The sequence below is a fragment of the Saccoglossus kowalevskii genome, chromosome 19 (genome assembly GCF_978046115.1).
Source record: "Saccoglossus kowalevskii chromosome 19, keSacKowa6.1, whole genome shotgun sequence".
Lineage (NCBI taxonomy): Eukaryota > Metazoa > Hemichordata > Enteropneusta > Harrimaniidae > Saccoglossus > Saccoglossus kowalevskii.
This window is the reverse complement of record NC_140659.1, coordinates 18,849,483-18,866,757: the sequence shown is the minus strand read 5'-3', so window position 1 is coordinate 18,866,757 and position 17,275 is coordinate 18,849,483. Positions and strand designations below refer to the sequence as shown.

Genomic DNA, 17,275 nt, shown 5'->3' with positions numbered 1-17,275 from the left:
GTTTGTCAAATTCAAACTAGATATTTTGACGCCACTATAACCTTTGTTTGTCAAATTCAAACTAGATATTTTGACACAACTATAACCTTTGTCAAATTCAAACTAGATATTTTGACACAATTATAACCTTGGTTTGTCAAATTCAAACTAGATATTTTGACGCCACTATAACCTTTGTTTGTCAAATTCAAACTAGATATTTTGACACCACTATAACCTTTGTCAAATTCAAACTAGATATTTTGACACAACTATAACCTTGGTTTGTCAAATTCAAACTAGATATTTTGACGCCACTATAACCTTTGTTTGTCAAATTCAAACTAGATATTTTGACGCCACTATAACCTTTGTTTGTCAAATTCAAACTAGATATTTTGACGCCACTATAACCTTTGTTTGTCAAATTCAAACTAGATATTTTGACGCCACTATAATCTTTGTTTGTCAAATTCAAACTAGATATTTTGACACCACTATAACCTTTGTTTGTCAAATTCAAACTAGATATTTTGACGCCACTATAACCTTTGTTTGTCAAATTCAAACTAGATATTTTGATGCCACTATAACCTTTGTTTGTCAAATTCAAACTAGATATATTGACGCCACTATAACCTTTGTTTGTCAAATTCAAACTAGATATTTTGACGCCACTATAACCTTTGTTTGTCAAATTCAAACTAGATATTTTGACACCACTATAACCTTTGTTTGTCAAATTCAAACTAGATATTTTGACGCCACTATAACCTTTGTTTGTCAAATTCAAACTAGATATTTTGACACCACTATAACCTTTGTTTGTCAAATTCAAACTAGATATTTTGACGCCACTATAACCTTTGTTTGTCAAATTCAAACTAGATATTTTGACACAACTATAACCTTTGTTTGTCAAATTCAAACTAGATATTTTGACACAATTATAACCTTGGTTTGTCAAATTCAAACTAGATATTTTGACACCACTATAACCTTTGTTTGTCAAATTCAAACTAGATATTTTGACGCCACTATAACCTTTGTTTGTCAAATTCAAACTAGATATTTTGACACAACTATAACCTTTGTCAAATTCAAACTAGATATTTTGACACAATTATAACCTTGGTTTGTCAAATTCAAACTAGATATTTTGACGCCACTATAACCTTTGTTTGTCAAATTCAAACTAGATATTTTGACACCACTATAACCTTTGTCAAATTCAAACTAGATATTTTGACACAACTATAACCTTGGTTTGTCAAATTCAAACTAGATATTTTGACGCCACTATAACCTTTGTTTGTTCCATTTTTACATTTTATTTCATAGTGTGGGATCTACACAGTGAACAGAAATTTATTAAATTCTGTCTGTGCAAATCACAAAAATTTCTCGCTAAAATTGAATTTTAAGAAAATCATAGTAAGAAAATTTGCACCAATATGTAAGAAAGAATAATCCTTAGAAAAAAAAAAACAGGTTGTAAAGTATATACTAAGTTTCCTGTTTCTGTCAGGCAATATTTTATAAGAAAAACTTATTTTTTAAACAAAAAAAATTGAAACTATACTATACATATTGTCAGTCAATATGATCCCTGTATTGCAAAAGGGTACTCTTTGCGGTTTCTTGTGATAAAATTATTTTTTTTACATATTTTCTCGGCTTATTCTTTTCACCACAAGACATGTTTGCCTAATTTTTCTGCACTTTTTCTTATATTTTTCAATATTTCTGGAAATGAACTCTAATTATGGAGCCAACATGCAAATTTTGAGTCAATTTTTAGTTTTTACTCAAAAAATTTGGCTATTTTTGTCACAATCTTCTGAAAGAAAGTGCAGACTATTTGGTACTATTTTGTGAATTTGTGATGAAAAGAGGGAACTGGTAAGAAAAAGGATATAGCAATAATTTAATGAGGGACGACAGTGAAAAATTCCAAAGAAAACATTTTGCGCTGAAAGTTGAATATGTTGTCAATACTGTGTACAATGTTGGTGACATAGTTCACACCATACAAGGGAACAAAAGCAGAAACAAATTGCAACACATGTGGATATTATTTTAAATGCCAACTTCACTTTTAACAAAATAAACTTCTATCATTTTTTCTATAGTTTCCGAAAATATTGATCAAGATGAAAAGATTGACCAAGATTAAGAGAAGTTTTTTCACCGTTCAAAAAATAAGTTTTTTTTAAAAAACATTTTATCAAGACCAATTAGCAATTATGCTAATTTAGTCCTAAATTAACAACAAAAAATACATGTGTAAAATTTTGGCGGGAAAAAATATGGTGCTCAAAAGGTTAAAGTTCATCTTTAGAGGGCAGTATTTCATCTTTAGAGGGCAGTATTTCATTTCTCATCCGACAAATCTCTGTGAAGTCACAATCTTCCAGCCATTTGGAATAAAATTCTTTAATAACATCATAGGAGCACAATGTTGAAGTACAGCACGGTAAAGTCACTGGCTGTTCATGGAGTAATACCTCTATCATATACATTGAGTTTCCAGTGCTATCTGTACAGCTGTATAAAACAAAGGCGATGTTACCAGCAAACGGAGACAGTTTGCTGGTTCGAAAAGTTCTATTCCTGTTGCTATGATAATTGTCATATCTCAAGATATTGTCTTCGTCTTTGTACAACCCAAGAATACTTAACAATGGTAAAAATGTTTCAGCGTGTCCAAAGCGAAATACACCCACAGGAGAGTTGTCATGGTTACTGCAACAGAATAATAGAAAATATAGTCATTATACCATCAAAATTGAAAATGTTACAAAACATTATTTCACTTTGACACAAAATGTATATAAAATTAGAAATATTTAGTTTCTATCGTCAAGACAACTCATATTTTAATGATTCAGTTTACAACTGTAGATGTGTTTCTAATAGGACAAATACAACATTACTTTTTAAAATTTTGCATTCAAGAACTTTAACTTTAAGGGGTGTGAAAGAACCAATCATACATGGCAAGTATTTTTTTTATTTCATATATTTCACTATATTGTTTAGTATTTTTTTTGTTGATTCTTATTACGTACATTTTGTATTATTTCAACTATGACCACATTGTTGATTTGGCGAGAACCAACATTTTTATATATAAAACAAAATGCTAGCAAATAAAATAAAATATATGAAAAATACATAATTAAAAACAGAAAAAAAAAAGCCTGCACCAGGATTTTAATTTTAATCAGATTGGAATTAAATTAAGCTCCAGTTACAAACAACATGCATTTTCTGTTTACAAACCTTAACACTGTCCTTTCGTCCATCATGGCGTCTTCCAGCGTACTAAATATATGCTGTAAAAGCTGACAACTAATATGATAATTAATCTTATATCCGTAGCTTTTCCTCCAATAGTGCTTTAAATCTAACCAATACTCCATAATCCTTAGATCTTCCAAGGTGAAAACATCACACCAACTAGCGTCATTAAAAATTGCCATTGAATTTGCACATAGATCATAGAGTTTTCGAACATGTACTGAAGATATAAATAAAGTTATAATGAAGAATTATGTAATCAATTGTATAATTTTGCTCGTAATTAAAGTCAATATATTTTTGGTGATGAACTTAATGGGCTTTACAGATAACTGAAATTAATATGTGAAAACAACATGGACAACCAATGTGTGACTATGTAACTTCTTGTCTTGAAAAACTTTGTTTGAGGAATGTTTGAATTGTAATGACAGTCATGTTTAGGACAAATAAAACTTTTCAGTATATTTCTGGTAACATTGAAAACAAAAGTAGGGGAGGTAAGTGCGAATAACTTTTCATTTTATGAAAATTAATAAAAAAACCACAGGTTGACATTTTGGTTCAAAAATGAAGAATTTCATTTAGAGCTAAAATTTTTAAAAAGTGCCCATTTTCCAGTTTTTCCATGAAAAGATGCAGGGTAGGCTTGAAAAATCTAGGCAAAGTTGGGGTTTTTTTTTTTTTTTATTCATTATGCAAAAATTACAAATTACAGACAAAACAACAATAAAAGAAAACAGAAAAACATTTACAGATCATAATACTCAATAAAAGGCCCCCACTTCTTTAGAAACTTTGTTCTTCTGTTCTGAGCTTTCGCAATGATACTTTCCAGATCAATGGTTTGTTTTGCACAGGATTTGAAACCTACAATGTTTGGCATAATGTTTTGTAACTTGCACTTAAATATATAATAACGACCTATAAGTAGGACATAGTTAAGCATTGGATTAGCATGCTCATCAATATCTCCCAGAATACATTTTAGAGCATTTAATGTGAAAATGAGTTCTGTGAACGAGGATAACCATTTTCTAACTGAATTCCAAAAAATATATATAAATCTACAATCCCAAAATAAGTGATAGTAATCTTCACTAACCTCTTCACAAAAAGAGCATAGTGGAGAATCTTTGAGATTCCATGCATACAGAAGTTGATTAGAAGGCAAAAATTTCATAGTAAGCTTGTACTGGAAATTTCTAAGCTTTGTATTGGTTGTGATTTTATACGGGAGTGTACATACAGCTCCCCATGGTATTATAACATCCAGGATATCATGCCAGTAGTGCTGGATATGTCTTGGAATGCATTATTTTTTGTATTTGGCTTTATCCCAGGGAACAATTATCCTACATACTTTATTAGAAGTGAATATAAAGTTAAAATCACTTTTGGTGTATACTCAGTAATCAAAGTATGACTTATTTTAACAATAGAAACACCTCTGTAATTTACGTAAGCGTAATTGTAGCCATGTTACAAGAAGACGGTTATAAAATGACACCCCCCCCCCCTTACATAGAAACCAGGTTTCAAAGTCACTCTGTGATTTCAAGTACCTGTATAAGCAGTATGTCATTTTATAACATACAAGTATTTGTAGGTAATACTTTTTTAGCTCTGCTGTAGACTTTGTCCAGCGGAGCTTATCATATGTACCTCTCCTTGATTGTCTGTGTGTTACATTTGTACCTCTCTCAGATTTGTTCATTTTGTGATGATATCTTCAATTCTCTAATTTCGATGAATATTTTTGTCATTTTTGGTAAAAAGTGATATTTTCAACTTCTTGTTGAAAACCTAAAGTCCGATAGCTTTGAGACTATACATATAGGTATATAGGTAACAGCAGTGCTATCTCAGCTGAGAGGCTGCTTGTTTTCAACTGGTTTTCCTATACAATCAACTTGTGTATTGCAACCACAAAGGAACTCCATTAAAATGGTATTTACGGACAGGTTGTCTTTATATTGAGGATGCCATGGGCCTGTCTAAAAGTGGTCACTATAGACAAAAACCCGACATGATTGTATTGTAGGGTTTATGCTAGCCGTGGTTTCGCGGCGTTTTGGGTCCGGGAAGGTATTTTGCTTCGTCTATCAGTTATATATACATCGTCGGTATACAGTCGGACTGTATACCGACGATGTATATATAACTGATAGACGAAGCAAAATACCTTCCCGGACCCAAAACGCCGCGAAACCACGGCTATCGCTAACTGAGGTTGCAGAAATCGTGAGAAATGGTTGAAAAATAAACTACAACGAAGAAATAACGAACCCAGATTTCTGTCGAGGGAACATAATGATTTAGTTTACCCGTGGAGGTATTTTACTTGAGGGAAATCTGTATTTTTTTGTAGTTTTCCGACCAGTTATATAGGTCGGTAGTGTCATTTGCCATTTTTACCATTTTGCTCCACAGTTGGACCCGCGGCGTTAGGGTCCGACTGTATACCGACGATGTATATATAACTGATAGACGAAGCAAAATACCTTCCCGGACCCAAAACGCCGCGAAACCACGGCTAGGTTTATGCTAGATATGAACGAGATGGTCTTTACATAGAGGTAGTTCTAACACTGGTTTGACTGTAATGGGAGTAATTTTGTTATTACACACGATCCAATCAAGAATGGAGTGAGAAATCGACATATACTAGATGTTTACTTACCATTGGTTAGTTTTAACTTGTTTATTCCCAACTTCTTTCTAATTCGAGTCACAAGAGCGTTCAACTCTGGACCTTCACCAAACGAGTGAAAGTTAATCAAAGCTGTCTCGTTTTGCTCAACAGATTTTACAAATTTCTCACACAGATCAAAAAACCTGATAATATTACCATCAGCCGTGTTGCTTAGAATTGTTATATTCTCTTTCATGTTGGTTTCATCTCCCATGGTGCTTTGCAAACCTTGAATGAACGCAATTGCACTGTCAACTGTCCTCGACTTATTTGAGCTGACAAATTCACAGCGTTCTGCGTCACAATATGAAAACAGCTTTGAAAAATATTTGGCAAATCTGACCCCAAGATTAAATAGTTCTCTCTTCCCAGTCTTAGCTAACATTTGAGGTTCGACGTCATCTGAGAAAGGGTTCGTCTGACTTTTGAAGTAAAAAAAATCCTCCGATTCAATGTATTCCTGAAGTTCAATCATAAAACCAATGTTACGGTAGAATTTGTTACCGGGATATCGTATACCGTGCCTTATCAAAGCGTTGATTTGCAAAGCAACACACGATTCACCGACCATTTGCAGGTGAGTTCTCGTAGCATTCAGTACAGCTGACATCTTCTCAGAACCACCAAACGAAGCTTCGTACGTCGTCTTCGTTACGAGCAGATCGCCTATAAATTCACCGTCGCTTCGTGGATCTGCCGAGTTCGTCAGCAATATTATCATCACTGACGCTAATAATGACAGTCTATTATTTGCACCCATTTCGGACAGACGACTTCCGCAACAAGTTTTCGCATCAGCTGTTTTGTAGTAGCGCCCTCTTTGTTCAACTTGTTAATTATACGCCCTCTATCGCCAATGATTTTTTTTTTCACATTTAGGGGTTGATTCTTGGTAATATGGTCGGAAAAAAATTAGAAAATTATTTTTTGTCTTCACTTTGAATTTTTGAATGACGTTGCTACAAATGTGTGTTTGTTTGTTCTAATTTTTCAGACAATTCAAATAAAAAGAGGAAACCCATTCCAGGCATTTTGTGCACCTGCGACCTAGTATAAATATATTATCCAACTCATCTCCGAGAACAGATTGCAGACATATTCAAAGTTTAGAATCCAATTATTTTTATGCCTGAATGGGACATGAAAAACTAACAAATGACTGCCATAATAAAACCATTCAAATTAATTGTAAATAAATCAAGTTTTCATTTTTTCAAAATTATTGACTACATCGAAAAATATTAATATTTCTTATAGTAGTGGTCATCTTTATTTGAATGACATATGAATACATAATAAATTAAATAAATTAATATTATTAACATTAGAATCACCAAGACACTTGGGTTTACAAGTCACTATAAACTGGAATGTTCCGGTATAATTAATATAAACAAGAGATTCAGAACTCTAGTTTAGCGAATTTGAATCATAGCAAGTAACGATATGTTGAAGGGTGATAGTCGACGCGTCACGCATGCTCAAGATATATGGGTCTCATATCAACAAAGATAGCGACTTTGACTGAGACGTTACTAAGCTTTAATGAGGTACTTTTAGGTAATTAATGCAAGTCGCGCCCAGGTCAAACCTTACACTTGTGATTTCCATTGGAAGAGCACATTGGATTGTTAGTGTCGTGTCGTAAGTGACGCTGCAAATGTCACACATGCACAGCGTGATGACTGCTGTCCTTTAATAACAATGACAGAATTAAAATTATAACTTGGTATTGATCTCATAAATTCTGACTTCGATGGTACATATAATTTAAGAATGCCTGAGAAAGAGACAGGGATATAGTGAAAAACAAATAAATGGCTGAATTAAAAAAAAAAAAACATTTAAATTTAATATAAGTAAATAAAATTTTCATCAATGAGTTTTGCATTAAATCATTAACTACATTCAAATATTTTAATATTTAACAAGTACTAATAATTACAAATAAAAAAGTAATGTGAATAATGAGTCCATCAACTTTCATCTCATTTTAGTTTTATTCACACTTAGAATAGGAAATAAAAAAAACTACAAGTATTCTTTTCAAACTTTATTTAAAAGTTTGTAAATAAAATATTTACAAAATATTTGAATACTCAATCCCTTTAAAATTCATTTTCTGACCAACAGGCTGAAAAGTGACTGGAAAATAAAAAATGTTATTTTCAGAAAATAAAAACAAATAGATCACTATGTGGGAACAATGTACTCAGAGCTCTTCTCTTGGTTGGCGTATCTCAGTCCAAGTTCCACATAATTCGGTTAAATCACAATCCTCCAGCCATGTGGAATAAAATTGTTTAATAACATCATAGGAGCACAATGTTGAAGTACAGCACGGTAAAGTCACTGGCTGTTCATGGAGTAATACCTCTATCATATACGTTGAGTTTCCAGTGCTATCTGTACAGCTATATAAAACAAAGGCTATGTTACCAGCAAACGGAGACAGCTTGCTGGCTCGGAAAGTTCTATTCCAGTTGCTATGGTAATTGTCATATTTCAAGATAATCTCTTCATCTTTGTACAACCCAAGAATACTTAATAACGGTATTAAGGTTTCAGCATGTCCAAAACGAAATACACCCACAGGAGAGTTGTCAGTGTTACTGAAAATAAACAAAGAATATAAGAAATTTTTCTTTTGATCATTTTTTTTGTTTCATTGCATGTTTCTACAATAGCTTCAGATTACTCATAGATAATCAAATTCAAATGAATCTGTTATCAGCTGTCTAGAATCCATCTTGTAACTGCAAAGCACATACTGTAGAATACTTTATTTTCGCTTGGAATTTATTTTCGCTATTTTCGCTGAAGGGATGATTCCCTGAAAATAAAATCCAGCAAATATACTTTTTTTCCTATATTTCACATTAAACTCATCGAAAATCAGTGAAAATAAATTCCATACAAAACTCCCAAAAAGCCTTTTCAGCGAAAATTAATTCCAGCAAAAATAAAGTATTCCACAGTATTACATTTGACTCGGATAACACCTTGTAGAGGTAGTGTGTACTGGTCACGAAAAATTAATACATGGGTAAGTATTTGATTGTAGTTTTGAATTAATTAATTGTTTACAAAAATGTAAGATTGTGAAGCTGTGTGAACAAGCAAAGTAATAATTCACAATGAGTGACTGCGATATAAAGACACTACAATGCTTGATAGTAAGTCAGTCAATAATTTATTGTGTTTTACTTTAGTAACTTTAATTGATTGGTGAAAATGTCTACAGTGGGGTACCCAAAAGTTTTACTTCAGTATTATATGTATTGAATTTTTTACTAAATTGTTTTTTGATGTCAACCAATGTAAACTATTTCTAAGGATACAGTAAATTTATCATGTCTTCTTTAATAAATGAAGCCCCATTGCATTATGGGACTTACATGGTGCATCCCACTTACGTTAACAAATTAGGGATTGCTTTCGGTTTAACCTTTTCACCACCAGTCCCCTCTTTTCATCACAAATTCACAAAATAGTTCTGTTTATAGTCTGCCTTTTCGTTCAGAAGATTGGGACAAAAAATAGCCAAATTTTTTTAGTACAAACTGAAAATTGACCCAAATTTTTTCTGTTGGCTTCAAAATTAGGGTTTATTTCCAAAAATATTGAAGAACAAAAAGCAGAAAAATTTGGGCAAAAAAGTCTGGTGGTGAAAAGGTTAAAAATGACCAGTGATGTATCCATTCATTGGGCCATTCCAGTTTATATCTGCACCCCCCCCCCCTGTTGATGAGCTTGTGTGTTTACTTCATACAGGGTATAATTTCCATGGGTGTATAAGTCATACAAAGTTTTATTTCCAAATCACCATTCACCATACAGTAATGGGAATCCAAAACTATAGTTCCTACTTATGGTGTTGATGAGTTCCATTGTGCCACCATACAGAGTAGGATTTCCAAATATAACTCTCATCATATGCTAATTTACCAAGTTCAAAATTTTATATTTGATAATGGAAATCCAAACTAGTTCTGATTCACGGTGTTGATGAGCTCATTCGTGCAACCATCCTTATCTAATTTCAGTAATAACTATTTCATACTGGCCCAATTTTTTTACCGTATACAGTCAGAATTCCAAGTTTTTTTAGTCATACTGTTGGAAATCCAACCTCATCAACGGGTATGTGCAAGATAAACTAGGCCATATTTTATTTAGTAGCCATAACTGCCTGGATTTGCAGGAATTTTTTTTCCATTCTCGTCGGGATTTCCAGATTCTGTTTCCCCATATACAGTTGGAAGTTCGGGGTATTTTCCCCATCATACAGTGCTGGAAATCCGACCACATCAACAGGGGGGGTGCAGATATAAACTGGAATGGCCCATTGCATTTGCCAAATTGGTGTTATGTATAATCATATTTTGTTTGTCACCACAGAAAATCATGCATAATAAAATGCATTATGGGATGCCACATTGACTGCCTCCCTCTATATCATGCATAATACCTTCTATTCTTCTCATTCATCATAACATCTTCCAGTGTACTAAAAATATGTTGTAAAAGTTGACAACTGATATGATAATTAATCTTATGACCATAGCTTTTCTTCCAGTACTGCTTGACATCTGACCAATACTCCATGACCCTCAATTCATCTTGCGTGAAAACCTCACACCAACTTGTTTCGTTGAATATCGCCAACGTGGTTGAGCACAATGTATACATCATTTGCACATGTTCTAAAAAAATAAAAATCATTTAATTTCTAGAATTTCTAGAAATCTGAAACTTGAGATGCCTTCACAATATGAATATTTAATATATGAAATCAGATGATGTAATAATTTGTTTTCACCAGATTACTGACTCTCACTTGGCTCTCCTCTCTGTATATATCCAATATGCCTGAATGTTAGAAACAATTTTATGATTCAAAAATGACCATTGGAATATAACCATGGAAACAAACATGGGTAGCCTCACTTTATTTCAAAAAAAAAATGAAAGCAATTCAAAAAGAACAGAATGTAACCCATATTGTCCCGTAACAAAACAATGACGCGTTTGTTATTTACAAATTATTTTTGACATTTTTGACATTTGTAAGTGCCGTCACATTTTTGTAATAGAAATCACATTAATGTTTGAAACTACATAAAGTGGGTGTGGCTATCTCTCTATCAAATGGTTATATAATTCACTATTGTGGTGTCAAACAGCCCCGGTCGAACACAGGCACAAAATTTGGCAGACCTGCGATTCCCCCAAAGTCACATTCATTGGTGAATGAATCTTGACCAGTGAAATTAACCTTCCCATTGAGTCTGTGGCACACTCACCCTAGGTAGGGGTAAACCATTTTTGGTGTTCAGCCTAAGGTAGGATTTGAACTGATCATGAGACTGATGCGCTAACCACTATGCTACCAGTGACAATATAATATTTACTTGATTCTGGTTCAATAACCTCAGTTTTTAAAACATACCAATACTATAAACCATATACTGTGAAGTACTTTATTTTCGCTGGAATTAATTTTTGGAGAAAATACTTCTTGGGTGTTTTGTATGGATTTTATTTTTACTGATTTTTGATGAGTTGAATGTAAAATATACGAAAAAGCGTATATTCGCTGGATTTTATTTTCACTGAATCATTCCTTCAGCAAAAATAACGAAAATTAATTCCAAATGAAAATAATGTATTTTACAGTAATTTTCAATGCTAGTAATTTTTGTGATTTCGATTTTATGGCATTAATGTAGACGGAATCATACAATTGTATCGTACAACTTCAAGGTGATTTTGGTTTCATATCACCATGCATTGTAGTGAATAATGCAAGCCCTTATCTCCTTATCTACCCTTGGTTTCAGTTGTACATACCATTCGTAAGTCTTGAGTGCTTTATTTTTAACCTCTTCGAAACTCCATCCACTACAGAATTTATCTCTGATCCATCACCAAATAAATAATACTCTGCCAATGCCGTCTTGTTTCTCTGCACTGTTTGGACAACTTTCTCACAATTATAATAAAACCTCAGCAAAAAATCTGTTGCAATGTCAAGAATCTCTATCTGATCCTCCATCATCATTTTCAACTCATCATCCTTATCATTTCCCACAATGCTTTGCATACCAAGTATGAATGCCTTGGCACTGTCTCTAGTCCGAGGCAAGTCAGAGCTTATAAAAACACATTTCTCAGTGAAATTCTGCGCAGTGCCATCTAGAAACAGTTCAGAAAAGTAATTTGCATATCTTATTCCAAGGTTGCGGAGTTCTTGCCTCCCGTTTTCAGCTAGCTGTTGAGCTTCAGTGACATCTAGGAATGGGTTTGTCTGAGCTTTCAAGTGGAAGAATTCTTCCGATTCAATTTGTTCCTGGAGATCTATAAGCTGACTTATGTTACGGTAGAATTGTTTACCGGGATATCGTACACCGTGCCTTATCAAAGCGTTGACTTGCAGAGCAACACACGATTCGGCGACCATTTGCAGGTGAGTTCTCGTAGCATTCAGTGCGGCTGACATTTTTTCCAAACCACCAAACGATGCTTCGTACGTCGTCTTCGTTGTGAGCAGATCGCCAATGAATTCGCTATAGTTTTGAGAATCTGATAAGTTGACTACCACCATGAATACGAACAGTAAGGTAGTTCGGCTAACTACATCGATTTCCATGACTATGTTTTAATTTGGGACCACGAAGCTATCAGCTGTTTCCGTATACTGCCCTCTATCGGCAACGTTTTAGTTCAATGTCTTTTTTTACGAAATACCGCGCTGTGGGCATGGCAACAAAATTCACAGGCATGCAATTATTCTTGCCGGTTTCTGGTTTAGTTTCTCAAATGACGCCACATATACATGTACTTGCAATGCTCGTAGGGTAAACTGTTCCGATATGTATTCCGGAAGTTATACCATTCCGACGTGTACCTGTTTCGGAGAGGACGCCGGCCTGAAGACTGCCTTACCCTATCTTTAAAATTATATACTCTACCAGCCAACCAATTTTAAACAGACTTTGGACTTTTCAAAATGAAATATCTGCCGTTGTTTTAATAGTTTCACAAAGAATAACAGGGACAAAAACATTGAGTACGTTCACATGTCGGCGGCACGAACGTCACAACATATCGGACCATTTTTTCCTATAGCGGAGCAATCTTCAAGTAGCGGACCGATTTTCAAGTAGTCTATCGATTTTTTATTCAAGTAGCGGACTACTAGTATTTTTCAAGTAGCGGACCAGTTGTATAAATGGGCCACCGTATAGTTCCACAGGGAGAAACATCACACAGAATAACCATATGTACTGTCAAAATGTGAAATAATGGAAACTTATTCGTTAAATAGGTTTCAATATTGTCAAAAGCATTAAAATCTCGACCAAACCACTGTGACCGTCCTACAAAATCACCACGCTATTTCTATTTGAGCGGGAAAGTTTTTAAAAAAATGTCTAAAATTGCATTCACGAAGTAAATCAGCTTGTCTTTGTTTTTTAATAATTCAAAATACTCAGTTTTTGTGAATAGATTGAGCATTTGTTTGTCTTATGTCTGTTATAGTCCTTCACTGTGTTTCCATGTACTGTAGAATACTTTATTTTCGCTTGGAATTTATTTTTGCTATTTTCGCTGAAGGGATAATTCCGTAAAAATAAAATCCAGCGAATATACTTTTTTTTCTATATTTCACATTAAACTCATCGAAAATCAGTGAAAATAAATTCCATAGAAAACGCACAAAAAGCCTTTTCAGCGAAAATTAATTCCAACGAAAATAAAGTATTCCACAGTATATTTACATTCTGTGAAAAACGCAGTTCGTCTTATAATTAATTGCTTGAAGTAATTGCATTGTCTATGTTCAACGCAAAATTCTGGCCTCTGAAGCCTAGCTTGTTCAATTTGAAGTCTATTCCCATGTGACAACATAGCGTATGGCACAATCTCTGTCTTTGTAAGTATTAGTTTCTAATCATTTTTATGATTATTTTCATGTTCCACTGCTTTACACAAAAATCATTAACATAATGATGGAATTCCTCAACATTAATTGTGTTCAGATTGTAGAAATTATAATTTTGAATAATTTATTCAAGTTTAAAAATCCATGATGCCTTGTAGCAATATTGCTGCCGGCCTTTTCTAGACTATCGACAGATTTTGTTGTTCACAATACCTGAAATGAATTGGGCATTTCACTATTGCATTAAAGATTTAAACTAAACCATTTAGTTGAAAAATAAAACATTAGGCCAGAGGGACTATCGACGGTCTAGTCTGTTAAAGCATCGTAAATTAGTTTTTTATTTATTTACTTATTGACACTTACACAATCCCCGGAGGGAAAGAAAATGGGCACAATGTACAAGTAGAAGTAGTAAGCTAGTGGGGGCAATTGTTGACAATGCTTGCTTGCTATTGAATGTTGACAAGTAAAGGTAAGTGACCGTTTCCCATTGTGCAACAGATGTTGCTGGTTTTATTTTTGACGTTGAGTAGTTTTTGCGAAGCAATAAATGATGTTTTTTTTTACAATCCTTGTTTTTGTCCCAGTGTCTAATGTTATACTCCACATTTGTGTTACATACTAGTACAGTAAAATAGGTATCTGGATGCATTCAACCACATGTACTCAAAGTTTGCGTGGTTGCGCTAACGGGTATTACTAGTATTCGTGTTGCATGTTACACCAAGATATGTGAAAGAATTTGTATTATCGAGGCTTTCTGTTCCGAATTTAAACAAAGTATTAGCCCATTTTGTTGAAAACTGTAATTTTACTTTCTGTTGTATTTTGTTGCATATCCTGCATGTCTTTTTATACGATGGTGAAATTAAAAATTTTCTTTCTTTTTTGCCAAGAGAACAACGTTATCAACAAAAATGAGTGATGTTATATTTTTTGACTTTGAAAAATATAGCAGTAAGGTTACTATAAACTCCAAACAATAAACTACAAACTTTAAATAGACTACAAGTTACATTTACAAATTACAAGATTTATTAGGAATACCTACTAAAATTCATTACAATATATATACATAAATACATACATACGATAATAGAGAAATTAATACACAACTACATGAATATTGAAACTCGACAGCACAGTTTCGTAAGGTACAACATGGAGCTAGCTCCATAGGTACAAGTACCTCACTCACCAGGAGCGGCACTGCACCACGGTTACTAAAAAAGAAACCGTGACTGCACTAACAAGCATACATTATAAACTTCGCAAATTAACATATCAATTAAAAAAAGATAAAACCGTACAGGTTTGAGCGTTACATAATAAGGCTTTTGATCTGTGTCGGCATGATGATACAAGTTCGTTTCATTTGTTTAGTGTGGAGTGGTGAAGTCTATAAATTATGATACATTTTTCCTTCAAACATAGAATGCATCGTTTTCTGGAGCTACTGTACGGGCTACCACGGGCATATATGTATATTATAGTCCTACCATGAGGTGAACATATCGCGTACACTACCAGCATAATAAAACCTGATGGCTGTAGCTAGTACAAATAACAAGCACATTTCAAATTCGAACATGAAAATAGTAAATGTCAGAAAACGATATTAAAAATAGTCTGTATGCACAATCCCTCCAGGTGTAGAGAGACTGTATTGTATGCTATCAGATTCGTCGTACCTACTCAATACTAGTACTCAAACAACCAGCTGGCATGTACGACCAGTTTCTATTGATATAAAATATGTTACCATGGAGATAGAAGATTACTCAAACAAGGTAGTTACGTACTAAAAGTCAAGGGTGACGCTTGCCTTGATTGTCTCGCGAATCTCTCGTGACCACGCTCGCGTAGGAAAGTTACCATGGTAACAGTAATTAGTTACTACATTGTACTATTATCCTCAATATACAGTATATGCTTTCATTGACAGTTTCATCGTCCAGCATTATAATACCATGAACAAACAAGCCGTTCATCCATCACTGAACCGTGGATCCAGGGATCAGTGTACAAACCCCACCATTCCCATCAACTGACTTTCCACCAAAGAACGCAAAAACACGCGTACGGGCAAGGTGATATGTTGTCATGAATATGTAGCAGGCGAAACAGTCACATAAAATAGCGAGTTACTCCAAAAATAAAGCAAAATGTGAAATTATTTTTGCCTGTCCTTGGTCATGGCGTTAATCTCAAACATAAACAAAATATAAATATTCGCAAAGTACGACTTATTATTAAATATATATAATCCAGCCATACTTACAATGTACGAGTAATAAGTTATACATATACATATATCTTATAACAGCAATAAGATAAGATATACAATATGTATATTGGGTAGTAAATGGTGACTCAAACATTCTGCATTCTACCTCCATGATTCAAGTAAACAACAGTATTTGTTCACTTTGAACAGATGTTATCATTCCGTTTCCTATTCAGAAGTTACCGGCGACAACTTCAAGTTCGGGCATCTTTCTAGTAATCGTTCGTTGTATAGATTTTCAAAATCCATGCCCAGCAAGTAAATTATGAATTACAAGGAAACAGTATCTGAAAACTTTTAAGATTACAGCAATGATTATCGTCCCAAAATGTATAACTAGAAAATAACGCGATTAACGCCACCTTAGGGTCAGAATCTCAATCACAACTGTAACCTTATACCCCCCCCCACTCAGGATCCATAGGGCGCCGCATGCGCGTTCCCATTTTTTCGGGAAAGAGGGTACTTTTTGACGATCTGTCTCGGGAACATTTTCCCGAGAAAATCGTAGAAAAGGGGGTATTTTTTGCTTGTTTTCCCGAGATTCTCAAAATAGGGGGTGTATTTCAAAACACTTCCCGAGATATACAAAAAAGGGGGGTTTAAAAGGAGTTCTAGACTGAAAAGTTCCCTAGATAGGGGGTGAAATTCATCGGAAAAGCCCGTGAAAGGGGGGGGGGTAAATTTTTTTCTTTTCCCTAGATAGGGGGGTCAAAAAATAAGGGAACAAGCATAGGCCCCCCCTAAATATAGGGAGTGGGGGGGGGGCTTATACCTCGGAGAACGGAATATTTTTTTACAATTTGTACGTTGAGCGTCGATAAAAACAAAACCAGATCTTTCCTAATTCTGGAAGTCATTGTTTATTTTACATTAGTTTCATGGCTCCACGTGTAGCTTTCGGAATGCAGCTAAAAAAGCTCTATGCTTTCAGTAACAATGGAAATAAAAACACCGTTTTAGTTCCATGTGGTAACTAACTAGATCTGATTGCCTGTAAATGATGAAATATTTGATAGACAAATAATAATACTGGTCTCTTATAATTGTGTTCTAGAGC

The 17,275-nt window shown here is 34.0% G+C and overlaps 2 protein-coding genes across 2 annotated transcripts; both read right to left on the bottom strand.

Annotated features, from left to right (window-relative positions):
- Window positions 1-1,286: 1,286 nt before the first annotated feature.
- Window positions 1,287-6,717, bottom strand: LOC146730603 (multiple inositol polyphosphate phosphatase 1-like). The gene is made up of 3 exons (XM_085494084.1): window positions 5,966-6,717; window positions 3,265-3,502; window positions 1,287-2,724 (listed from the first exon to the last, which is right to left on the bottom strand). Exons 1-3 carry the CDS (start codon window positions 6,696-6,698, stop codon window positions 2,304-2,306), a joined length of 1,392 nt encoding a protein of 463 aa, XP_085350210.1. The 5' UTR covers window positions 6,699-6,717; the 3' UTR covers window positions 1,287-2,303.
- Window positions 6,718-8,017: 1,300 nt separating this feature from the next.
- On the bottom strand, window positions 8,018-12,629 carry LOC100376334 (multiple inositol polyphosphate phosphatase 1-like). The gene is made up of 3 exons (XM_085493726.1): window positions 11,831-12,629; window positions 10,449-10,683; window positions 8,018-8,589 (listed from the first exon to the last, which is right to left on the bottom strand). The coding sequence occupies exons 1-3, from the start codon at window positions 12,627-12,629 to the stop codon at window positions 8,190-8,192; spliced, it is 1,434 nt and encodes a 477-aa protein (XP_085349852.1). The 3' UTR covers window positions 8,018-8,189.
- Between the last annotated feature and the right edge of the window lie 4,646 nt (window positions 12,630-17,275).